The sequence below is a fragment of the Scatophagus argus genome, chromosome 23 (genome assembly GCF_020382885.2).
Source record: "Scatophagus argus isolate fScaArg1 chromosome 23, fScaArg1.pri, whole genome shotgun sequence".
Lineage (NCBI taxonomy): Eukaryota > Metazoa > Chordata > Actinopteri > Scatophagidae > Scatophagus > Scatophagus argus.
In genome coordinates this window covers 12,265,792-12,289,577 of record NC_058515.1, presented here as the reverse complement: position 1 = coordinate 12,289,577, position 23,786 = coordinate 12,265,792, and the positions used below count along the sequence as shown (strand labels likewise).

The following is a 23,786-nucleotide window of genomic DNA, read 5'->3' as shown; positions in this document are numbered from 1 at the left end:
CCCCACTGAGAGCTTCTTAACAGCTTTTGATCAACTGAAAACAGAAACCGAAGCCTGGACGATGGAGGAGGGAAATGCTCAGGACTGATGAAAGACAGTATGAAAGTGATGTACTAAGATGAAATAAGGCAGATTGATATTTTCAACCAATTTCAGGCAAAGACAGGAAGTTTCTTTGTCAGATGTTGTGGTGTCCTCATTACCGAGAAGGGACAAAAAAGGCAAAAAACCCCCAAAAAAACAACCTAGCAACAGGAGTTCTTTTGTTTCCTGTTTGCGTGCTTTCAATCGTAAGGGGCCGTCCTAAAAGAAAATTCCTGTAAGACGAGTCTTTTTACGTGCTCAGTGTCATGAACAGGCTGTTCCCATTTGGACATAAAAGGAGCTGCTTCAGGACACTTGCTGCCTCACAGCTTCTTCTTTCACACTCATTTTGCACGCATCCTTCACAAGTGCAAGAAGCCCATCTCTGAAAATGGCCTACATGGTGCTTTTCCTTCTTGCGCTGCTCCGAGTTGCATCTTCCACACTCCCAGATCAACGGCTGTGTGACCCAGAGCCACGTGGAGACACACCAACTTTCTGCTCTAATTACAAAAACATTATATACCTTGATGCTAAACAGACAGAACTCCAAGACAACCAAAGAATGCTGGAACAAAAGATTGCTGCCATGGATGGTAAGACCAGACTGTCCCTCGAGGCTGCAAACATTAATGTGCAGGAAATGTTAGTAACTAAAGGACCTTAACACCGCTGAAGAAAAACAAAGTTGCCAGTCTGAAGCGAGCGGTACGAGATGTTTGAAGTGTTTGCTCAGAGAGATGCTCCTTGTTCTGTCTCGTAGTGGATCTTCACATTCCTGCTTTTAGTAATCAGCTGGCTTTCAGATATGAGGTGGGAATGGTAGAGATGGTGGTTTATTGTGGAGTCCTGTCAAAGGAAAATTTCTGACGACAGACAATGAAATGATCTTATTTTTCAGCCAAAGTTGAAGCTCGACTGAATGCCACAGCAGCAGAACTTGAAGGTAACCTGAAGAAAATGCTACAAGGTAATTTTGTGTTGTACTTGTCAGCGAGTATTCATTTTTTATTTTTTAAAAATGATAAAGTAAATGATTTACATCTCTTATATTACTATTTCTCCTTGTATGTGGCTGTCCAGATGCTCCTCGTATCGCTTTCTCGGCATCCTTGGTCGACCACGGGGAGGTTTACAGAGGACCGAGCACAGACAAGACCCTGGTTTTCAAAAGGGTCTTCTCAAACACCGGCAGTGGTTATGACCAAAACACAGGTACTGGTGTCATATCACATATTTCTATTGGTTCACCTCAGAAAACTGCTTAGTGAATATCACTGATTGGCATTTAAAGCTGCACTAATCAAATATTTTTATGTGGATCAGACAACAAAGCAACGTCATTCTTAGCAACATGAGTCCAGTGATTGAGTGAAACCAAATTGCTCAGGCAAATTGATCACAATTTTTTTCCAATATCACTTTCACAATCAGTGAAAGAAAGAAAGAAAGAAATACACTCATGTTATTATTGGCTACAGCCTACATTCTGCTCCTATTTCCTGTAAGCTGTTCCTGTTCAGTTTCCTGTTAGATAAAGCCTAACATCATTGGCCCTACCTGTCTCCACAGTACACTATATAGACAAAAATGTTGAGACATACCTCTTTATTATTGAATTCATGTGCGGTATGGAGCTGTTTCTCAGGGTTTGTGCTCGGCCCCTGACTTCCAGTGAAGGGAAATCTTAATGCTTCAGCACACCAAGACATTTTGGACAATGCTATGCTTCCAACTTTGTGGCAACAGTTTGTTGAAGGCCCTTTTCTATTCCAGCATGACTGTGCCCCAGTGCACAAAGCAAAGCTCCATAAAGACATGGTTGGATGAGTTTGGTGTGGAAGAACTTGACTGGCCCACACAGAGCCCTGACCTCAACCCCATCCAACACCTTTGGGATGAACTGGAACGGAGATTGTGAGCCAGGCCTTTTGGTCCAACATCAGTGTGTGACCTCACAAATGCTCTACTGCATGAATGGGCACAAATTCCCACAGAAACACTCCAACATGTTGTGGAAAGCCTTCACAGAAGAGTGGAAGCTGTTAGAGCTGCAAAGGGGGGGGGGCAGCTCCATATTAATGTCTGTGTATTTAGAATGCAGCGTAATGGTCAGGTGTCGCAGTGCTTTTGTTTATATAGTGCAGCTCTGCCTGTGAGACACTCCATAGAAATAAAACTCAACTCTACTGGTAATTCATGCAACTCATTTTATATCTGCTTGTCTTTGCTCTGTTCCAGGAATCTTCACGGCACCAGTGAAAGGTCTCTATTTCTTCAGCTTCAGTACCTATGGCTACAACACTCACGTGATGGGAGCCATTTTGATGAAAAACGGCATCCGACAAATTTCAACATATGATTATCCCACGTCTGACGGCTCAGACAGTAGCGGTGGCTCTGTTATTCTGCAGCTGGCTACTGGTGATAAGGTGTACATGGAACTGTGGGATAACGGCAGAGTGTATGACAACCTGAACGGACACACGACCTTCAGCGGTTTTCTTGTCTTCCCAGTGTAAATGATTAGAAACAGTGCTTTTGTGAGGGGGATTCCTGTGTGAATTTCCTCGCTGAATGCTATGTATGAATAGCAATTAGCTTTGTGATTTTCACATGAATTAAAAGGTGAATGACTCACCATGTAATGTGCAGAGGATGTTAGATTAAAATTATAAAAGGTGACTTTTGCAAACAAATAATGTCTCTGGAATGGCTACTTTTGCGACGCTGCTTAAGGGTTATTAAAATGTGTGTATTTGGTTCCTTTCATTTCTAAGATCAAAATACAATAAACATTTGCAATTGGCAAAACCAGCTAAGGCCTCAACTCAAGGCTTCCAAATATTTCAACACCATGCAGCAATATTAAAGCATCACAATGCACCAAACACCAAATGAAATGATTCAAGAAATTAATGGAACAACCACTACAAAGGATTCAGCAGCAGCAGCAGCACGAGAGCTTCTCAGCCAACAAACAGCACATTCACAGCTTTCTGACACAAGAACACAGACTGGACATAGACATCAGCTCAGGATAAGCATGTAAACAAAACAAAAAGGAAGCACTTAGCTTCAGCGAAGGAAAGCTGTGATGTCCGGCCTGTCGGTGAAACTTTTCTCTGCAGAGTCTCTGAGGTCCCAAACTTGAGGCAAATCTTCAGACTTCAGGATTGTAGAGCGTGTTTGAGGCCCACTCCTACACTGCTACTGCTACAACAGTTAGCCAACACTGTTGCTAAATCCATCCAGTGTGCAGCACAAACACCAGTCAATCCTGATCCCAGTGCGACAGTATGGGCTAAGTGGGTACAGTTTCTCACAAACGAAGATGAAGTAGGGCAGGAAGCACAGCTCAGCTAAGAAACCATGTGTAGCAGCTGAAATAACCAACCTTGAAGCAAAGGGTGCGTTTGATATATGCCCCAGCCAGCAGAATATGTCATGTGTGACTGTAGACAATAAATGTCTGCCTGAATTGCTGTCCCTTTTCACATCACCTGCTGTAATCCAGAAACATCAGGTATTAAAACACTGACTGAGACCGTTTTCACTGCTGAATGAGAGTCAGCGAGTAATAGCTTGATGATAGCTCAACTCTTTGTGGTTTGAGTAGTTAAATTACTTTATTATCGTTGTGCATGTGGTCACGTTAACAAATGAAACTATCAAAAGGAAAGGAATGATTATTTTTTCTTTACCTTCATTTCTCTTGTAATTTAAGTCATTACAGTAATTTAAGCTGGGGGGCAGCCGTGGCCTAGAGGTTGGAGAAGCGGCTTGTGATCGGAGGGTCACTGGTTCGATTCCCCCACCGGACGAGCAGGAAAAATTTGGGTGTGGTGGAGTGATTAATGCGAAAAATGCCCCCCCCTCCCTTCATTAGCTGGCTGATGTGCCCTTGAGCAAGGCACTTTACCTCCCAATATGCTCCCCGGGTGCTTGATGCTGCCCACTGCTCCTGTGTGTGTTTCACTGCATGTAATTTGCTGGGTGTTGCATGTGTGTGTTCAACTAAGGATGGGTCAAATGCAGAAGATGAATTCAGTGTGTGTATGTAAAAATATATATACTGTCACTAAAGCTGATTCTTGTTCTTCTTAAGGCTGATATTTCTTGCCCTTTCCTGTGAATGCACAGGTTTTATATTTCTTGGGTTTGTGTTCGATCTTTCCTTATTTTGAAATAAACTCAATGCGATGGCGTTTCTACTGGTAGTCTCCCTCAGGTAAACGTGCAGTAGTTCAGCTTCTTCCAGTGACAAGCAATTTAGGCTACCAAGCAGCTCCTGAACACAGGTGATGTGACAGGTTTGTTCTGCATCACTCGGGTCATCTGATCCGTCTGTTGTGAACCCGTCCATGAGGTTCAGACCGATGAGCAGTTTTCTAGTCCACATCCTCGTTCCTTCATGATCCTCCACGTCTCATATTTCCTCATTCCTGAGACAGCTGACATGAAATCTGAGGCTGTCTGTCTTCTTGCTCGTACAAAGCCTCAGTGATAAGGTTCACAGTGTAACATTTTCAGTATGATTATCCAGCCATCACATCATTATCTGCCCGTCTGCCACACGTTCAGCTTAGCTCACAGCCACTAGTGACGAAATGCTTGACTTATCCCTTTCTCGTGTTTCTTTCTTTTTAACTTTTATCTACTCATTCATTCTTTAAACAAGAAACTCCATTCAAACATGATAGAGTTCCACACATTTCATGCATTTCTAATCCACTGCTGCTGTTTGCTTCTGTTTAAAATTGTGCCAAACTGTAAATCATCTGGCATCCTTCACTCAACAAAAGTTATGTTGTATCTGCTGCAAGTAGTACATTTGTAGCATGCACATTGTGGTTCCTACAGTGAAATTCCATTAAAGGAATGGAAAAAACTATTTTTAATTCAAATATTTCCTGGTTCTTTTGTTGCTTGGTTTGTGACAATCATTAAGGAAATCTCTTTTGTATTTTTTATGCATAAATGACAGAAGCCATGAACGCCTTGATAAGATCAGAATTCACTGAGAAGAGAAAAGTCTGAAGTGGACTTTTAATTACATTACATTAATTATAGCACTTTATCCTTGTTTTTATTTTATTTTTACTCTTATTATCAAGTTTTTGTTTCTTTTCAGTACAAGCAACGTCTTTTTTGAAAAGTTTATTATTATATTCAGTAAGATTGACGAGGTTTGAAATAACTAAAAAGCAGCTGAGGACATGTCGAACCCAGAAAACTTCACTCATCACCGACATCAGTGATTGGTGGACCCTTCCATGTCATCTCCCATGTAATTTCCCAGTTATGGGACTAATAAAGGATTATCTTATCTTATCCAACTGCCTGCTGAGGCAGACAGTGTGAGGTGGCCTCTTAGGTGGAAAGTCACCTGAGGACAAGGTCCCACCTTTACACCTGAAAACACAATAAAGTCAAAAGAAGATCAAACTAAACATGATAAAGCAGTATAAAAATGAGAAACATTTTGCATTTCCTCATGCTAAACTTACAGCTTTTCATAAGTTTATTAGTTCATTTCAATGTACTACCATGACCACAGTGACCACGACCACCATTCCTACCAGCTCCACCCAGTCAACCTGAGGCTTGGCGTGGCAAATATGGTGCACGCTTACATTTTCCACATGAATACACACAGGACACCCACCTCAAAATGCAGATGTATGTTTTTGCAGCAAAACAAAATGATAACTCAAAATGGTTAATGTTAATGTAGCTAAGGAGAAAAGAGAAAGACTCCCGTGAACTGTGAGTGCTGAGGATAAGAAGGAGGATGTGGACCAGCTGACTGATGACAGGCAGAAAGAAGGAACAACGAAAAGAACTCTTACAAAGACGTAAGTTAAAGGTTTAATTCAGAAGGGTAAGTGTGCACAAGACACAAAATTTAGGGGATTTTCTGTTTGTTTGTTTTTCACTGTGAAGAACAAACCCTCTTCCTACATCCTCAATGTCACAAATGGGTTGTCCCCATTGACGATAAAAGGACCTGCTTAACTTGTTTGTGCATAGTAGCTCTAACTTTGCAGACAGCTTTGGAGTAAATAACCCATCTCTTGTCTGAAAATGAATGCCAAGGCGGTTTTCCTTCTAACCCTGCTCGGAGTTGCATCTTCCAGGATTAATAAAAACCTGCTGTGTGACCCAGAACCACCTGGAGACACACCAACTATTTGCTCAAATTTCAAAAACATCTTATACCTTGATTCTGTGCAGGAAGGACATCACAAGAAACAAAAGATGCTGGAACAAAAGATTGATCACATGAACGATAAGACCAAAGAGCATCTTGCATCTGTGAACAGAGACATTGGTGAGCTGAAAACCTTAGTAACCAATCTAACAAGTGCACTGGAGGACCTTGGAAGGATGGCGAACCAAACAGAGATGCGACTCAGAGACGCGAAGACGCAGCTGAAGAGCCACGAAGATGACATCGCCGACATGAAGAGAGACATTCAAGATCTGCATGCACACAGGGAAACAGTAGGGGGGAACCTGGAGGAGATTGAAAAGAAACTCGGTACAACAGAGAGGCAGTTGAGGGAAAAGAAAGCCAAGCTTGAAAGTCTGGAGACAGAAACTGAGGCTGCGTTCAACGTCACAGAAAGACTCCTGAATGTATATAAGAATGAACTTTCCAACCTGAACACCAAAGCCCAGGAGCTTGAAGGCAAATTTGAATCCAAACTGGAAGCCACGAAGACAACATTTGGAACTAAACTGGACAAAATACAAGAAAACAGCGAAGGTAATTTTAATATTATAATGTCCACATCAGGCTCTAACAACTGATATACACGTGCAGCAACGTACATTAATGTGTTCTTGAACCGGCTGTAAAATGTATTACTTTATTAATGCTCTGACTTGTTTGTTTCAAGCTTTCAGAGCAAAACTGAATGAACAAAAATCTCAGGCTGCGGAATTTAGAGACAAAACTGAGAGCAGATTCACTGTTGTTGATGAACAGTTGAAAACACAAAAACTCACAGTGGACCAGCAGAGGACCCACATTGACGCGCTCAAGAGAGACACTGCAGGTACATGGAGACGATATTAAATAGCTCCTGATGGAGTTTGATCCGTCAGTTAATATTTTCCAACTCATACGCTGAACATAAAGTAACCGTCTAATAGGTATTAGGCTGTTTAGGCTTTCTTTCTTTCATTTTTGATGTGGAATGACTTGGAGAAATGCTAGATTCTGTTTTTAAAATGATCCATATCCTGTTTCCGTTGATAGAAATAAAACACAGACTGGGCACAACTCAGGAAAAACTTAATGAGCAAAATAAACTCAGAAATGACGTGGACAGACTTACAGAAAACGGTAAGAGACAGCAGCAACGACTGTAAGATATTTTCAGATGATATTCACACACACACACACATATTACTGGCTGTGTGTCTGAACTGAATGTAATGATGTTTGCTTTACGCTTTTTAGTCAATGCTAAGGTGGCATTTTCTGCAACTGTAATCGAGTCTCCTGCTGTGTTCACGGGACCTGCGGACACCTCCAATCTTCTGGTCTTTGACAAAGTCTTCACAAACGTCGGTAATGCTTACAATCCTAAAACAGGTATGTTCTACACACTAAACCTTCAGAAAACTGACCAAGGAACGACGTGAAAATACATGTCTTTAAAATTCACTGCATGTAATATAAGGTATCATACTACCAAATTGCCACACACAAAACTCGCTACATTTTATAATTGTCATTTTATTTTGTGATTTTTACAAGTACTTCAACATGGCTGTTTGTCAAAACACGTCTTGCATTCCTGAGCGGCAAAAATGACAAAGATCGACTCATCTGCAGGCATCCAAGAGGAGTTCTTGTCCAACATGCAGATACTGAACCTGTTTTGCATGTCCACAGACATCCAAAAGGACGTTCACATATTAACTGGACTGACGGACGTTAACCAGACATGCTCTGAAGGTCTCCCTGACGTTGAGCTGACGTTTCCTGACTGATTCGGTTGTTTTTTAATTTTTGTCTTTTGCAGGAATCTTCACTGCTCCACGGAAAGGGGTTTATCACTTTTCATTCATGACCTTTGGCTACAACCTCTACACGTCAGGAGCCATCCTGGTGAAGAACGGCCATTACCAAGTCAGCACCTGGGAATTCACAGGACCAGATTCCACCGACACCACCAGCAACACAGTCATTCTTGAACTGAATGCTGGAGAAACCGTCAACATCATCCTGTGGAAGGGAGGAAAAGTACATACAAGTGTCTTCAGCGGGTTCCTCGTCTTCCCATCATAGATCTTGTGAATGTGAACGAGACGCCACGATTTTTATTTCAGAACGCCTGCATTTTATTTTTATCTTCTTCTATTCAGCAGTTTCTCAGGTACCAGTGCAGTCACCTTGAGAATGCTTTCACTTATTAAGGTTCCTTGTTGAAATCCAAAAAATGTATCGTGTTGTATATGATTAAATAAATCTGAAGGATCAACTTAAAGTTAACACATAATTAATTCTTTCTTAAAATCGTCTTACCCTGAAGGAGAGGACAGCTCATCACTCACTTCCTAAATGTTGAGGTGTAGGTCTGGACTAGATATTATGAACATTATTTCATACTTTCAGAGCTACATGCACTGTTTATTGTACCATACACATTTAAATTATGAGCATAATGCAGAACTCAAATCCTAGCCATAAAAACATGTAGGCTTCTTTGTTTCTTATGTGGTGATTTAACGGATACACTTTATCTGTGGAGCTTGAAAGAAGAGTTATGTGATCACAATGTCATGTTATATGTACCAAATTCTTTTCTTTTTAATGTTGCTGAACCGCTGCAATGTTGTAGTTTTTTTCTATTTATTTTTTAACTTTTTTCAGTCAAGCTGATTTTCTACATGATCACAGTGTGCACTTCTACCTCTTCAAAAAGCATCAGTAAATAAAAAAAAATATATTGATATCTTAAGTGGAATTTGAATAAGCAATCAAACAGATTTATATGTGTGTTAAAAAAAATTGTCACTCCACAATAAGGTAGTCAAAAAATACTATTCATATTGTCATAATATGTCGCTATTTGATAGACGATTAACATGAATGTTAACAAGTATTTTGGATTTTATGTTTGAGCCTTCTCCTTAGTGTACTTTTTCCATTTCTATGTCTATTTCTATTGCTATTCCTAAAATTCATGTGACATCTCTCGCAAAAGAACTTCAGCTGGACCACATCTTATTATACATTACATTTTAGAAGTAGATCACACCAAAAATTATGATCTTGACCAGCCAGTTGTTAAAGTCTTAAGTGTTGGGGCAATCTGAACAGACAGGCCCGTATGTCAGAAACAGCCCCAGGCAGTTTGCCCATGTTCTCCCATCGCTGTATGCTGGGGTCGAACCGGTGGACCAGCCCAGACTCACTGTAATCGTCCTGACAGTACCCGCCCAGGACGTAGATCTTCTCCTCCAGGACAGCTGAGGCTGCACCCACATGGGGCACAGACAGTGATGCAAAAACAGTCCAGGAATCAGCCACAGGATCATACACCTCACAGACTTGTTGGTCAGTGTAAAACTTCCTCAGGTTGCACACACCACCAGCAACGTAAAGATGGCCTTGCAGGGACTCCATGCAATGCTGGGCCCGGTCATTGGCCATGTCTGCCAGGTAAGTGGTTCCTCTCTCTGGGTGGTACAGGAGCATGGAAACCAGACACTCATACTTGCAGTTGAAACCACCAGAAATGAAAATTCCTCCATCTACGGCAGTGACAGCATGGCCACTCAGAGCCTGATCTAGGGGATGGACGAAGCTGAGAAAAGTCAAAAAACGGTGCATCAGATAGGACACAGCAAAAAAAGACACCAATCTATATCAATATCCTTGAATTTTTAGTGCATGTATGCATGTTACACTTTGATGTATACTGTGGTCTTCTTCATGTGTAACATCACTAATCTTACCTCCAGGAATCGGTGTGTGGGTTGTACATCTCAACACTGTCTACGTTGGTGTTAATCTCCTTATCTCCACCAATGGCATAAAGACGTTCCTCGTGCACCGCCACTGAGAAGTTACTTCTAAACTCCTGCATGTCAGCCAGCCTCTTCCAGCTGTTCTGCACAGGGTCGTAACTGGTAAAAATGGAAGAGGTGAGACCACAGTTGTGGATCTGTGTGATAATCTGGGTTACTGAAAGTGAGAAAAGATATTTGTACAACTTTCTTTCTTTTATTCATTTTCTTTTTACCTGTAGGCAGATTTCATTATGTCATGCTTGGTGTAGAAGTAACATCCTCCAACCACATACAATCTTTCTGCCATTGTTGCTACTCCATGCCTGAACTTTGGTTTGTCTGGCATCTCACCCAGCTTCCTCCACTCAATCTCCTTCACCAATCCTGTAAGACTACGTAGGGAGTTTACAAACCATAGTTCCCTGCTTGCTATACGTTGACCTGCATCTGGGTTCAGCTGGTCTCCCCCAATCAAAACCAGAGCATCTTTGGGATGCCGAACCCTGCAATGATCCTGAGTTTTTGGAAGGCTGAAACCAAATTCTTTGAGTGCTGAACCATAGAGTTCGACTTCCTTGTTCCTGAAACACTCCATCCGCAAGTTAATCGCCCTCACCTCCCTAAACTCTCGAAAGGTCATGAGAGGGAACCGCACTCCAGTCATCAATAAACCAGCTTGGCTCAATCTCTCCTCAGGATCAGCCTCAATCCAGGAGGATACAGCTCGAAATACAGTCAACTCTGAGGGTATGCACAGACCATCACAGCAAACAATGTCTAGAAGCTTCTCTGCTGGTAGATCTTGAAACTTTGCCGTGCCTGACACCTCCCAGAAGTTCCTCAGTACGAAGTCGTTGGCTTCCTCGAGGAGCTCTGACATCACATAGGCTTCAGCAAAAGATGCTACATCCAGGCATGAGCCTGCCTCCATTTTCTTTCTCATAAAGTCGAGGCACAGTGAAAGGGCAGGCTGGAACTGAAGCTGGAGGGCCATGCAGGTGATCTCAAAGACACAGTCCCAGCTAAGTGGCAGAGTCCCACTGTAGGAGCAGCTAATCAGAGCTTCTAACTCAGAAGCTAACAGGGAGGGAAGGACAACACGGGTCTGACGGGATTCCCTCATCCCACAGGTGAACATGCCACGGAAGTAGTCACTGCTTGCTGCCAGGATAACTCTGTGAACTTGAGACAGACAAGCAAAGAGTTCAAACTTTTAACACTATCAAATGATAATCAACAAGATACCCAAAGATTTCAATTTCAGGAGTGACATAATGTCTACTAACCATGGAACGAACCCCCTTCCACATCCAAAATCACATCACACCCCACTCTGTCTGCCCACAGATTTTTGATGGACTGAAGAGTAATCTTCATCTGTTTCACAGGAGGGATCTTTTGCTCCTCCTTCTTCGGACTTCCAATGTCCCTCATCCTCTCCTCTTTCTCGCAGAGATCCAGTAATCTAGGGATGCCTAGTGCTTGAGCTGAAGCCTTAATCAGGGCCATGGTGTCTTTGTTCAAACACAATACAACTCCAGTGTAGGCAAAATCCACAACTGCCTGTAGCCCAATGGGATCAACCTCAGGACCCAGAGACACTGACCTCCCTTGGATTTCTAAATCCATATCACTGTCTTCACTTTCATCTCTCAGGATCTCCCGAATGAAGGAGCTAACAGCGGCCAGGACAGGAGAGTGTACGTGATAGCTATTTTCATCATTTATGGTCAGAGTCAGGTCTGTGAGAAGGGATGAATCCCTGAATTCTTTCAGGGTCATGAATACTTCTTCAAGATAGGTTTCACTGTGGTATGAGCGGACAAGTCCTTCATCACTAAATGCCCCCTCACTCATATTCTCCCCAAATCCCTCCTGACTAGTACCACTTATCTTAACTTCTGACCTCTCAGTCTTAGCCCTCCCACTCATTAGCCCCATCCTGGAATCATTGTAAGCCACGATCCTCCTCAGCTCGCGGTTGTCCTGTTCTATCCCTTCTTCTCCGCCATCTTCAATCACTCTTCTCCGCCTCTCCTTCTCTCTCCTCCATCGCTCTTCCCATTCCAATGGCAGGTAACGTCTGGTAAACTCCATGTCACCGGCTGGGCTTAACTCTCTCTTTGAACTACTACCTGCAGCGGTCTTTCTGAGGTATTTATAAATGCGGTTAACATCCAGCAAAACGTAACTCTCTTGTCTTGATAAATTTACTAGTTTTTCCCATGTTTACTTTTCTCTGCCTTTCTTACCCCCTCAATCCCCTTTCTCTCAGACTCAGCTTTCCTCACTGCATAAACAAGCAGCTATTCATAGCTGCTGGGTCACAGGGATTCAGTTTCAACTGCATCTTGGCACACACTTGTGTACACTTCAGTGTAATGTTCATCAAGGAAGGAGATAAACTTCAGTGTTTGGGTCACACCTTATTGTCGGATCAATAAAGGGTCAGGTAACATATTTGCCTATAACAGAACCAGTTCAAAGTCGAGCTTGATTGACAATGGTAACAAAATAACAAATAACAAATCCCGAACAAACAACTGTGAAGGATTCAGATGGAAAGTGGCTGAAGTTGATTTACAGCACTATATGTTTCTGTTGTTTTCCCACAATGCTTTTTGTGTCCTTAAATCAGTTTCTGTCATTGTGGATTTTTAAGTCCATTTCTTTATCTGGCCCATTATTTTTTTTTATACCCCACCCACACACACACTCACACACACACACAGACCTTGACTTGTTTTGATGGTTAAGTAGTAAATCATTAAAATATCTTGAACAACAGACGACTGTCAAAACATGTTATGTTATCTGATAATTTTGGAGTTGCTTTGATTCGCCTCCAACATCCTTGAAACACACACAATTATTAACCCACACTTCCTTACAAATACATATTGTCACTGACAGTCAACAGTCATTTCAATAAATTACACAAAACTGTGAGATTCAGTCCAGGCTGAAGAATGGAGAGCTTCTTCGTGATGATGACTGTGTGTTTGCTTACCGGTCTTTCTCAAGGTGAGGACAGTCAGATCCAGATCACTGAGGTGGTACAGGAAGCCCAGGCAGACAGCTATATAGAGAAGCCTGAAACCCAGAATTTAAACCAAGAGCCAGAAACACCAGTCATTTTGACAACAAACTCAACAGGAGCCCATCCTAGCTGTGAACCACCCATCTTCACAGTGCTTAAGGAACTGGGGGCTCTGAAAGAAAGGCTTGCAGGTACTGTGAGAGCACTGGAAGAAACAAACAAAAAGCTGGAGGACAATGAGAAGAAGCTGTCTGCACTTAACAGCAAAGTGGCTGAACTAAGTACAGCCAATCAAGGTAAGTGACAGTGTTTATGCAGAGCCATAGCTTGACATGCAAACCACCTGTTGTTAGCTGAATATTTCAGTTATGAACTCACACCAAAGTTGTGGTTGTACATATTTATTTACTTCACAAATGCATTAATCTCGCAATTTAAAGTTGAGATGAAATTGAGAAAAAATCTTGCCATTATTATTTTTTTTTCTTTTTATTATTTTTTTTGAGATTCCTGATAGACTGAAGCCTTGAAATTTACTGCAGGTGTTAGACAGCAGTTGCTGTTAAAAAAAGATTTTGAAACTCCCACATTCAAGATTTAAAAGGAACAAAATACAGTATAATGATATATATTCATCTTTTTATCGCCCAGGGCGGCTTCAGGTTGCATTTTCTGCTGCATTCCCAACTGATGATACCATTGGTCCTGTAAGTGTTCTTTACCCTCTGGTGTACAGAAATGTTCTGTTCAACACGGGAGGACATTACAACCCCAACACAGGTCAGTATTTCAGTATGAGCTTTTCTCAACACTCTTGTGTCCTTACTACAGACACATCACCTATTGAAGTGTTGCATGTTAGGTTGGGTATACCAAAGAAACATTTTATTTTCTCTCCCCTGTTTTGTTGTTGCAGGTTATTTCACAGCACCGGTGGAGGGAGTCTATTACTTCACCTTAAATTCCTTCTGCTGGGGAGCAAGTAGCGGAAGCTGCGGTGGCAGTTTATACAAAAATGGAAACAAGATAGTCTCATGGTATGAGTATGATCAAACCAACCCCTCCTCGGCATCTAACAGCGCTGTCTTGCAGCTACAAGTTGGAGACAGCATCAATGTTTGCCTTTGGGAGAATCGGAGGATCAGTGACAATGGAAATATGTACTCCTCCTTCAGTGGATTTTTGCTTTTTCCTGTGTGAAGTGTATAAATATACTGTGAGCACTTAATTTGAGCTGCATATTTTAAATTGTAATCATTTTGAAGTGTTTGAATATGAATTTTCAATCAACTTTTTAAGTATCATATTGAAACATTCATATGCTGCAATTCTTAATGATGATTAACTGGTCACAAGATTATCACCGCTTTTTAAAACCCTGAAATCAATGCCTTGTTTAAAATCTAGTTGGCTGATTGTTTTTGTTATACTACAGACAGTTCCAGTTTCTGTGTTGTCAAGAGAGTAAAACTGCTCAAAACTATTTTAAAAAAATTACAACATTAACTGAAAATAGAAATTGAAGGCACATCCATAATCTGGCAGGATTTGTACAGTACTGAATCAGTTTTCCTCAGCTAAAGGTGATGACGTATTCGGGGTAGGCCTGGTCGTCGTGGAAGATCACAAACATGGAGGGCTGCTGCTGATTGTCAACCACACTGTCGAAGCAGTCAGTGGGGTCTGAGCCTCGGGGAGGGGGGGCTATCATGGAAGATTTACCAACAGTGTAGCGGCCCGTCAGGACACGAGCAACATACATCCGACTCAGGCCTGATGAGTCAGGTGGGGAATATCCACGCGCCGAATAATTTGCATTGACCGCGAAGTAAACTCCCTTCCCATATACAGCAGCTGTGATAGAATTACATTAAAGACACATATCAGGTTAAAGGTACTGTTCAATATTTTTGTACAATTTGCTTTATTCATCTCACTTTGAGAGGTAGATGAGAAGATTGGCAGCACTCTCACAAAGCTACAACCAGGAGCCTTTTAGCTTAGCTTAGCTTCACCTGGTCAAACGACAGTCCAGCACACAAGCCCTTGTAAAATCCCTGTGTGTTGCTTCTATACCTTTACTGCCCCTCTGCTTTTTTAAAGGTTTTTTTTGTCTTTATTTGATAGATACAGCTTAAGAAAGACAGGAACCTTCCTGTGGCTATCATCAGCTATTAGCTGTAGCATCATATTTAACAGACAGGCATGAGAGTGACATCAAACTTCTCATCTAAATAGGCCACCACAATTTAAATCTGAGCAAACCACATAACTACATACATGATCTGGGTTTTAATTCTTCAAGCATTCTCTAAATGATACTTGAGGATGTGGATGTTTTGTTGGTGGCTTCTCATTTTGAGTTTTGCTCATTTTTTATTGTTTTAGAAAAATACATTGCATTTTCAATCCATTAAATACAGCAAGGTGGGACAACATTCCTTACCATGTGTTCCTGCGAAGCTCCTGTCAAATCTGTCCCTTTCAATAAGGTTGCATGAGTCTGCCGATGTGCCGTGGTAGAGAAGCTTCTCGCCGAGGTCGGCTGAACCGTTCTTGCTAAGTATACGATGCCTACGCACAGCGTAAGCTTGCCACAGGTAGAGGTTTTGCACACGCTCAATCTGAAATCAGAAAACAATCAATTACTCAGTCTGTGCTGTAGGTTCTTGAGCTTTACAAACCTACAATGAGAAAAGGAGAAATGTGTGTTGGCATACTCACTTTACGGATGTTGTATTTAGCTGTTCTGAGGAAAGCCTGAGCTACGTCCTGGTACTCAGCTGAGTTAGGTGGCAGCTCAACCTTTTTAAAGACTTCATTGTGCATAGGTTCCCATTGTGTTGGCATCTCTAACACTGAGGTAGAGGTAATATAATTAATAATATGGTTTGTTAACAAATGTTTTAAAATAAAGTGGATGGTTTTAACATAAACTATAAGATGTGACGTACTTGTGTGTGTGTCGTTCCTTTTTACTTTGTATGTGGCACCTGTTTGCCAATTTGTTGCTTCTTTTGTCCTTAGGTTTACTCTCACAGTCATGCCGTTTGGTTCCATCACATCTACAGACACTTCTTTCCTCATGTAAGCCTTCTCCAGCAAGTAGTTGTCATGCAGGCTCATCTCCCACCAGGTAAGATCTACATCCTGAATTGACCACTGGACATTAAGAGCCATCATTGCTTCTTCTTTGTCCTCGAGGTCATCACAAAGTGCTTTTTGGATTGCTCGGTTTAGAAACTCCATGGTGCTCAAAACATCTTCTTTGAAGCCTTTCAGGACATAGACGTCTCCCCTTGGCCGTGACCGATCTCTGTCTGTGTTTCGTGCTCTGTTGCCATCCACACCTTCAGATCTTTGACATCTCCTGTACTCCAGGCTCATGTCTAACATTATGGCTTTAGCTTGCAGCGCCTCCAGCTCCATTGGACCAAGCATGGTAAAATTATGCACATCCAGCTCCCTTTCTATCAGATGCTTCTGTAGGATCCCCTCCAAATCTCTCTTGATAGTCCAGTTGGTGTCAGGACTACAGCCAATCACACTTACGACAGCCGGCTTTGGCTTTAAGGAGATGGAAGTTTCGCCTTGACGTGCTGAAGTTGTGGAGGTCCCTGAACACTTGTCTCGGAGTTTCATTAGCTTTTGTTTAGCTATTTCTAAAAACAAGAAAAAGAAAAAGTGAGAAATAAAAAAAAAATAAAAATTCTCTTCTTCTATCCAGAATGAAAAATTTCAATAACTATTCCATGAATTATGGTACAGACATTCATCATCGCCACAGGATGAAACCTTCTGATTGCCTGACTTTTCCTCTAGTGCCACCATAATGTTAACATTTGTGCTTTGACAAGTATTGAGCGGATTGGTGTGAAAGCTGCAGCAGTTATCAAGAACCCACAAGGATAAATTTGAATACCATTAGTAATCCCATGACATTTAAGATAATGATATTCTTTAGGCTGTGATTCTGATGCATTTTGTCAAATGACATTCCTCAAACAAACCTCTCAGGGTGAGGTGGCGTCTGGCTGTTTGTCCAAAGCGGCTCTCCAGCTCTGATCTGCAAAAACATTTTACAGAGCAGGAAGTTTAAAAGTCGAGTAATGCAAACCATGTTAAAATGATAACTTTGCTTCTGATTGTTTCTTGCTGTACACATAATTGAGATTTATATCTGACCTGAAACCCTGAAAGACCGGTTGTTGTAGGATGACAATGCGGATCAGTGAGAGGGACTTTGGTTTCAAGTCTGTAATGGCCGACGTCATGCCATCCAGCATGGCTTTACAAGCTTCGACAGGGTCCATACCACCCACACCTGATGGGATATAAAGAGAGTGGCAGTGAGTCCATATGGACATGTCATTTACATTACTGCACTGACTGATTACAGGTGGTACAAACCAGTATTGATAGCTGGGAAGGCCGCTGACTGGTAGCCCTTTCTCTCACACTGCTTCACTATGTTTTTGCACATTTTCCGAATGATTTGACTGTCACAGTTAAAACCAGCATGAATGATTTCCTTGCAGCCAAGTGTCCCAGGTCCTGTGCTGCACATGGAGTCTGCTGGATTTCGCACTGACAAAAAAAAGATTGAAGCAAATAGGACTGTGAACACACACAGCGATTTATATGTGTATGAGATGTTGCATGGTAAAACTTGTGGAGAATAGAACGTAATTAAAGTTAAGCTTCCATGCAGCTTTTAAATAAATTACAAGAGAATTGTCAAAAAAGAATGTGAATTAATATACATTTGCACTGACTACTGTTACGATATTAAAGTGGCCTTACCTCGTGCTAACTCTGCTTGGACAGCTGGTCCTGCTGCAGTCAGAATAGCTTTGGACACACCTATGGAGTTTGTGAACACACTGTTATGGGTTAATATAATGTATAGAAAAGTCTCAAAAAAAGGATGACTGCATTTGTGTGAGTGTATTTAAAGACAATCATAACATCTACAGAATACGTCAGTCATACCAGAATGACTGGAAAAGTCAGTTGTATTGATTATGACATCGGTTCTCTCGTGAACGATGTCCCCACGGACCATCTGGAGCGTCACTTCACCCAACATGGCTGTGACCTCATCATCACTTCCCAACACATGGCGGTAGAAGGAAGCTAGTCATGGCAATATAAAAAAAGTATAACCATGGGTTCACAGTTTCAGTTAGAGCTGAACTGATATGTAAAAGTGAAAGAAGACTGATGTATTAGGGAGCAGTGGTGTTCTTCTGCCCCCTTGTGGTTTCCAATTATTATAGCAGCATTAGAGATTGAGGTGACAAGTAATTTATTAAAGTCTTGCTCAACCTGAAAGTGAAAAGAACATTAACCTTGGTCTGGGGTAGTATCATTCGTGAATCCTCTGAGATGCAAAGTTTCCTGGGCTGACTGGAAGGCCTGTAGTAATAAAGTGAAAATTTAATTCCAGTTCCACATGCAAAATAAAAGGTACCAAAATTTTATGTCACATTAGTCATATCATTGGTCAATTTTGTACTCGTACCTTGCTAGATTCTTTGTCACTGGGGTGGATGACAAATCGGACCAGGAAGGATGTTCTGCTGGACCGGTTCTGTTCAAATGCACGGATCTCTTCCAGCACAGCCCTGGATACCGTGGTGTGAGGAAAACGCAGGACAGCACCGGTCCCAAGCACGGGGAGAGCAACTGATCTATAGCCTTTCCTGTCACAGGAAGTCAGAATATTTCTAATTCCCTGTCTCAGAACCTGGAAGATTCAAAGATTTTTAAGGTCAGTATACACCTGGAGTTTTTAAGAGGGTAGAGAAAATAAAGCACCGCACAAAAACATCTCGCCTGGGCTGCAGTTTCATGTTGGTTATTATTCCAGGAAACGAGGTTGAGGAAGAACACTCCTTTAGACCTTAGTCCAGGCAAGCCCTCCACCAGGACAGTCTGACCAGGCAGCGTCGCTCCTCCTGCTTCCCTATGCAACTTTGTAGTCAACTGAGGTCCAACCACATTGGATAAAACATTTCCAACACGGGTAGAAAGAGGATCATGGCCTGCCATAGGAGACACTAGGCCATCCACCTGGGTGAATACAACAATCTAATTTTATCCAAGTGGACGCTTACATAATTCTGACTGCCATCTTTGGTAGATTTTGTTGCATCTGATCTGTTTACAAAGATAAACACTCCTGAAACATCTTATATCAACATTCATGCAGCTTCAGATCAAAGCAAAGTTTCTCACCTGCTGGGTCTCGATGGTTCCCTGAACAATCTCCACATGGACACTCTCTACATCTCCAGAAGCTCCAGCAGTGGCTCCTCTTGCAGCGTCAGGGACAATTGTAACATTTCCTGTTGAGATCCTTTTCAGAACACGATCACATGTTTCCTGCAAGGCCCTCACCACCTCTGTCCTGTTATCAATCAGGATGATTTTGCTCAGACTTTGCCCTCCCTGACTGCCAAACTTCTTAACAGCAGTTACAATGGCCTCGGAGCACACAACGACAGGAACCGCAAACAAACCTGAGCTGATACAGGGCATGGCTATGGACTTGAACTCCATCATCTCTGCCATATTCAGAGCAGAAGTGACAGTTTTTTCGAGCAACACACGTTCATTGCCACCTGAATTTCCACATACAGGCCCCACAGCATGCAGCAATTTCTTGCAGTTTAAGTTCCCCCCTGTGGTTATTACCACATCACCAACAGAAATTTTCCCATGATTCTTAACTAAGGTACGGCTCTCCCTCTGAACCTCTGGGCCACCTGCCTTACTCAGAGCAGCAGCAACGCCTCCACAGTGGTCCAGATCTTCATTGGCAGCGTTCACCAGGGCATCAGCCTCTTGTTTGGTGATGTCACCCTGACACACCAGCACCTGGAGCCCGTCACGAAGGCTGTAGCTGGCAACTGTTGTGTTTACGCCACTGAGGCTTGTACTGGATGCTAAATTCTGTCTGGTAACATGATGCTGTTCTTGGAGCTGTATGAGACACTTGTGAGAACGAGCAAGAGTTAAAACGTTCTCTCTTCCAGAGGGACTTAAGAAATACCTTGCTGCCCCGGGCAGGTCAATGGTGACTCTGCTCTGAACAAATGAATCCAAAAATGGACCCAGCCTGTTCATCACCTCCCTCACTTTGCTGGACGGACCTTCCAGCACCACTTTGGGCTCAAAGGAGGATGTTAAAGGATTGAAGGTAATTCCTGAATAGTCAAACTTATGTAGCTGGAGCAATCCTGGTAAGCCTTGTACTAACTCTGGAAAAGGGAGAGTGACTTGGGATTCTATGCTTGCCTGATCCAAAATAAACTGTTTCACAGCTTCACTGAGCTGTTCAACCTCTTTGGTGTGGCCCAGCAAGCAGACCGTGGTGTCTGAGCCAAACACAACCTGAGCCCTGTGTCGCCCCTGATTCATCACATTTGTCTTGGACTTGAGACGTTCCCTAAGCTCAGGTGGCACAGAGGAGCAGTTAGGCACGGTAATTTTAACTTCCTTGAATTTTTCTTGCAGTTTGTTTTCTGTGTCATCCAATTTGTCAGCAGACATGGCGAAAAATCGGAGCTCGGTGTCTCGTAACTCTATTTCCACCTTGTCACCAACCCCTAAAAAGACACCAAGCATCACTGGATCTCCGTATGCCTTCTTTAAGAAGGCCAACAAGTGTGGGTTCATGTTGGAAACTTTCCTTTCTAACACCAAACTCTCCATACCAGAGATCTGATCTCCAGCCTTCAGAATCTGCTCCACAGAGCCCTCCAAAACTAACTGACCTTCATCTCCCTGTTTGACCTTCAGTCCTGGAAAATCTCGTCCCAAACTCTGCTCAATTTCTTTCCAGAGGAGATGGAGTTTGGCTTTGCCAAGTCGACGAATGGTGGTTTGCTTCTTACTCAAATGTAAACTTTGTTTAACACATGAGTCCTCTACATCCATCAACCTGGCCTTCACCTGAGCACGCTTCCCAACCACGACAGCGAGGTCAGCCTCACTGTACACCTTCACTTCATCTGTGTTCTGACGAGAGCTGCAGGACTGGAGCAAGGCTTTAATTTTGTGAGGGTCCACCTCATAGTGGCACTGATAGACATCGAAAAGTTGATCTACCTCGGCTTTCCAATCCTTAACTTCATCTACAGAACTATGTTGAGCTAAACTCTGGACTGAAATCCTTCCATCCTCTGGGTGAAGCTGGGCACAACAGGCCAGAGAGGCGAGTTTTTTCTCCAGTTCATTCCCAGCCTTGGGACACTCCTTTAGGTAACGGAGGAGGTAAGAATCACACTGTAGTTCATATTCTTCACCACTTGGTGAAGCTGTTGAGGCAGGCATGGACAGCTTACCCTGCTGAGGGAAAGGTATGCATTTATATCAAGTTTGGTTTTCAGCCCATGACAAAAGTAACTGATCCAAAACAGTGTTCAAGAAAGAGAGTCTTAACACAGAGTGAATTATTGTTCCAATAAAAGTGAAACCAGATGATAACAATAAAAATTTTTAACGTCCGTTTAGTTTTACTGAGACACTATTTTGGAAGACTTTCCACACTAACCTGTGATGAAGCTGAGTCCAGACTTGGCTTATCTGGCTTGCTTGTAAGTTCCGGGCTTTCTTGCACAGGCAGCACCAGAGTACCACCTGCAAACTCCAACACATGTTCAGATTTCTGCAGGACTCTCTGTTGAGCTGAGACAGAGCAAGAGAATATGATTTATTAGAGCCTTTGTCTTTTAGCACCAATTTTCATTTTTGTTACCCCTCCATCCTCCACCATCTATTCCTGCCACTGTGACTGCTCAAATCAAGAAACTGGAAAAATCCAAAACAACTCAGATACGAAAAAGAGTTACAAACAAACTAAAACTGGATGCAACATGACCTCAGAGGTGCAAAATAATCACAAAGAAATGTAATCTAACTGGAAAACAAAAAAATACAAAGAAACTAAAAACTGAGGGAATGACTGATGGTTTATCAGGGCTGCTACCAGTTTTTGGAATCAAGGAGATCGATAACTACAATTAGTGTCAAAATGTACAATATCCAGTGACAGAATGTACAGTAATGAAGTACAGTTTATTGAAATGCTGTATTTAAGTAGAATCTGTTTCCATTTTCTCCTAATTTATGTTTCGTATCAGTCATTCCTTACTACAAAGTTAAGCGAAATGACCACAAAATAACTGCAAAACGTCTGCGGGGTCTTGTGTGCAACAGGGGTGAAGGTCTTTTAAATGTCTTACAATCCAGTTTTTCATGTCGACTAAAGAAAAAACACAACAGCTGCTGTGCGGTGCCACACCTTTATGTTCCTCCCATTGTTGTTGTTGTTGTTGTTTCATGACATTTCTCACAACCAGAAATGAAGGACTTGACAGACTGACATGAATTGTTAGGAAGGATGTGCAAATCGATACAACTAATAACTAAGCTCAAACACCTAAGACAACATAACATTAATCTCGTTCTATGTTGTTCAACAAATGTGAAAGTGAAACTGCAAATGAGAATCAGAATCGGAATTCCTTTAATTATCCCCGAGGGGAAATTCTTTAAAAGACAGGCTTTACAAACTTGATTAAATATACATTAGACATACGAGTTACAGCATGTGAAAAGGTGACACCAACCAGTAGAACTGATCTGTTTCATAGAAGAAAACAATCATTTAACGAGAACAACCTGAATGTACTGCACAGAAAAGTACTTTCACTTTCACCTGCAACACGACAGACAGAAAAACATTTAAAACTTTAGCATCCTCCTTACCGTCTCGCTCTTTAAATGCAATGCTGCAAACTTTATCATTTATTGTCTTTACGGGGCCGCAATCTCCTCCTCCCGATTTGCGGCGAATCTGGAAGTAGTTTTCTATCCTCTTCTTTTGCTCTCCGTTCAAACTGGGGCACTCGAAGAAAACTGGATACTGGTAACTATCCTCCATAGTTTAAATACTTGAATTGCTGTAAAACATACGCTGTAATGTCAGGACCGGAACCGCAGTGAGCGGCGGTCCTGTGCCAAACGCAGACTGCAGGATCAGGTGCCAAGTGCGCCCTCCTGCTGCTCCGGAAGCAAAGGAAGCAGCACTACAGAGCCAAAAAGCAGACACTCGTGTCCTTTTAGATCTGATTCCGATTTACATACATGTGAAAACACTTCACAACAAGTTACATTTGTTACTTTATTCAAAACACCCCTCTGGCACAAAGTATTTTTATAATTTACATAGCTTGACTGAGTATTTTGTATTGATGGGTGTTTTTGTTGCAGTTGCCACAATTTTAATATAAAACCATCATGATCTCCAATCTTTATCACTGCCAATAAATAAACAATAACAATAAAAAGATCTTTTTTAAGTGGTACCATACAATTATGATGTAAAGCTTCCATAATTTAAGACCCCCAGATGTTGGCTGCATACAAAATACATGAAGCACTAACAGCCCCAGAGGTTCAGTCCAAGGCCTCTGCAGTCCACATGTTAAACGTCTTTGGGCTTTGGGCAACAAGCTGAAATCCAAGCAAGGAAGAGTCATCGTGTGAGTGGTTATCGCTCTGCAGAGCAGGGGGCACCTTGCATGGTAGCCTCTGCCACCTGTGTGTGAATGTTGTAAAC

At 42.1% G+C, this 23,786-nt stretch overlaps 4 protein-coding genes across 6 annotated transcripts; 2 read left to right on the top strand and 2 right to left on the bottom strand.

The window, feature by feature from the left end:
• Positions 1–349: 349 nt before the first annotated feature.
• Positions 350–8,401, top strand: LOC124054843 (protein CROWDED NUCLEI 2-like). 2 transcript variants are annotated; one of them, XM_046381265.1, is made up of 6 exons: positions 350–693; positions 6,411–6,856; positions 6,990–7,148; positions 7,352–7,438; positions 7,556–7,690; positions 8,124–8,401. In XM_046381265.1, the coding sequence occupies exons 1-6, from the start codon at positions 476–478 to the stop codon at positions 8,387–8,389; spliced, it is 1,311 nt and encodes a 436-aa protein (XP_046237221.1). In that variant the 5' UTR covers positions 350–475; the 3' UTR covers positions 8,390–8,401. The 2 variants fall into 2 exon arrangements, with proteins under 2 accessions (XP_046237221.1, XP_046237220.1); XM_046381264.1 differs by lacking the exon at positions 350–693 and having other exon boundaries at positions 6,112–6,856.
• Positions 8,402–9,114: 713 nt separating this feature from the next.
• si:ch211-63p21.8 (kelch-like protein 33) lies at positions 9,115–13,017 on the bottom strand. The gene is made up of 4 exons (XM_046381252.1): positions 11,403–13,017; positions 10,350–11,298; positions 10,063–10,233; positions 9,115–9,911 (listed from the first exon to the last, which is right to left on the bottom strand). The coding sequence occupies exons 1-4, from the start codon at positions 12,211–12,213 to the stop codon at positions 9,392–9,394; spliced, it is 2,451 nt and encodes an 816-aa protein (XP_046237208.1). The 5' UTR covers positions 12,214–13,017; the 3' UTR covers positions 9,115–9,391.
• A 68-nt stretch (positions 13,018–13,085) lies between these two features.
• Positions 13,086–14,356, top strand: LOC124054853 (complement C1q-like protein 2). Its single transcript, XM_046381285.1, has 3 exons — positions 13,086–13,452; positions 13,808–13,936; positions 14,073–14,356. The coding sequence occupies exons 1-3, from the start codon at positions 13,086–13,088 to the stop codon at positions 14,354–14,356; spliced, it is 780 nt and encodes a 259-aa protein (XP_046237241.1).
• LOC124054828 (protein mono-ADP-ribosyltransferase PARP14-like) lies at positions 13,542–23,238 on the bottom strand. 2 transcript variants are annotated; one of them, XM_046381244.1, is made up of 15 exons: positions 22,934–23,238; positions 21,717–21,850; positions 19,397–21,511; positions 18,995–19,231; positions 18,681–18,905; positions 18,508–18,574; positions 18,149–18,292; positions 17,960–18,019; positions 17,567–17,743; positions 17,342–17,480; positions 17,167–17,222; positions 16,111–16,818; positions 15,881–16,014; positions 15,603–15,780; positions 13,542–15,010 (listed from the first exon to the last, which is right to left on the bottom strand). In XM_046381244.1, exons 1-15 carry the CDS (start codon positions 23,106–23,108, stop codon positions 14,730–14,732), a joined length of 4,830 nt encoding a protein of 1,609 aa, XP_046237200.1. In that variant the 5' UTR covers positions 23,109–23,238; the 3' UTR covers positions 13,542–14,729. The 2 variants fall into 2 exon arrangements, with proteins under 2 accessions (XP_046237200.1, XP_046237201.1); XM_046381245.1 differs by having other exon boundaries at positions 19,397–21,508.
• Positions 23,239–23,786: the final 548 nt, after the last annotated feature.

Coding starts and splice junctions, on each gene's coding strand:
- LOC124054843 (XM_046381264.1), top strand. CDS start 6,172: ATGAATGCCAAGGCGGTTTTCCTTCTAACCCTGCTCGGAGTTGCATCT. Junction 6,857..6,989: donor AATACAAGAAAACAGCGAAG/GTAATTTTAATA, acceptor GTTTGTTTCAAG/CTTTCAGAGCAAAACTGAAT. Junction 7,439..7,555: donor GGACAGACTTACAGAAAACG/GTAAGAGACAGC, acceptor TACGCTTTTTAG/TCAATGCTAAGGTGGCATTT.
- si:ch211-63p21.8 (XM_046381252.1), bottom strand. CDS start 12,213: ATGGAGTTTACCAGACGTTACCTGCCATTGGAATGGGAAGAGCGATGG. Junction 11,299..11,402: donor GGAAGGGGGTTCGTTCCATG/GTTAGTAGACAT, acceptor GTCTGTCTCAAG/TTCACAGAGTTATCCTGGCA. Junction 9,912..10,062: donor CCACACACCGATTCCTGGAG/GTAAGATTAGTG, acceptor GACTTTTCTCAG/CTTCGTCCATCCCCTAGATC.
- LOC124054853 (XM_046381285.1), top strand. CDS start 13,086: ATGGAGAGCTTCTTCGTGATGATGACTGTGTGTTTGCTTACCGGTCTT. Junction 13,453..13,807: donor ACTAAGTACAGCCAATCAAG/GTAAGTGACAGT, acceptor TTTATCGCCCAG/GGCGGCTTCAGGTTGCATTT. Junction 13,937..14,072: donor ACATTACAACCCCAACACAG/GTCAGTATTTCA, acceptor TTGTTGTTGCAG/GTTATTTCACAGCACCGGTG.
- LOC124054828 (XM_046381244.1), bottom strand. CDS start 23,108: ATGGAGGATAGTTACCAGTATCCAGTTTTCTTCGAGTGCCCCAGTTTG. Junction 21,512..21,716: donor TGGACTCAGCTTCATCACAG/GTTAGTGTGGAA, acceptor CCTTTCCCTCAG/CAGGGTAAGCTGTCCATGCC. Junction 18,575..18,680: donor GTGACAAAGAATCTAGCAAG/GTACGAGTACAA, acceptor TTATTACTACAG/GCCTTCCAGTCAGCCCAGGA.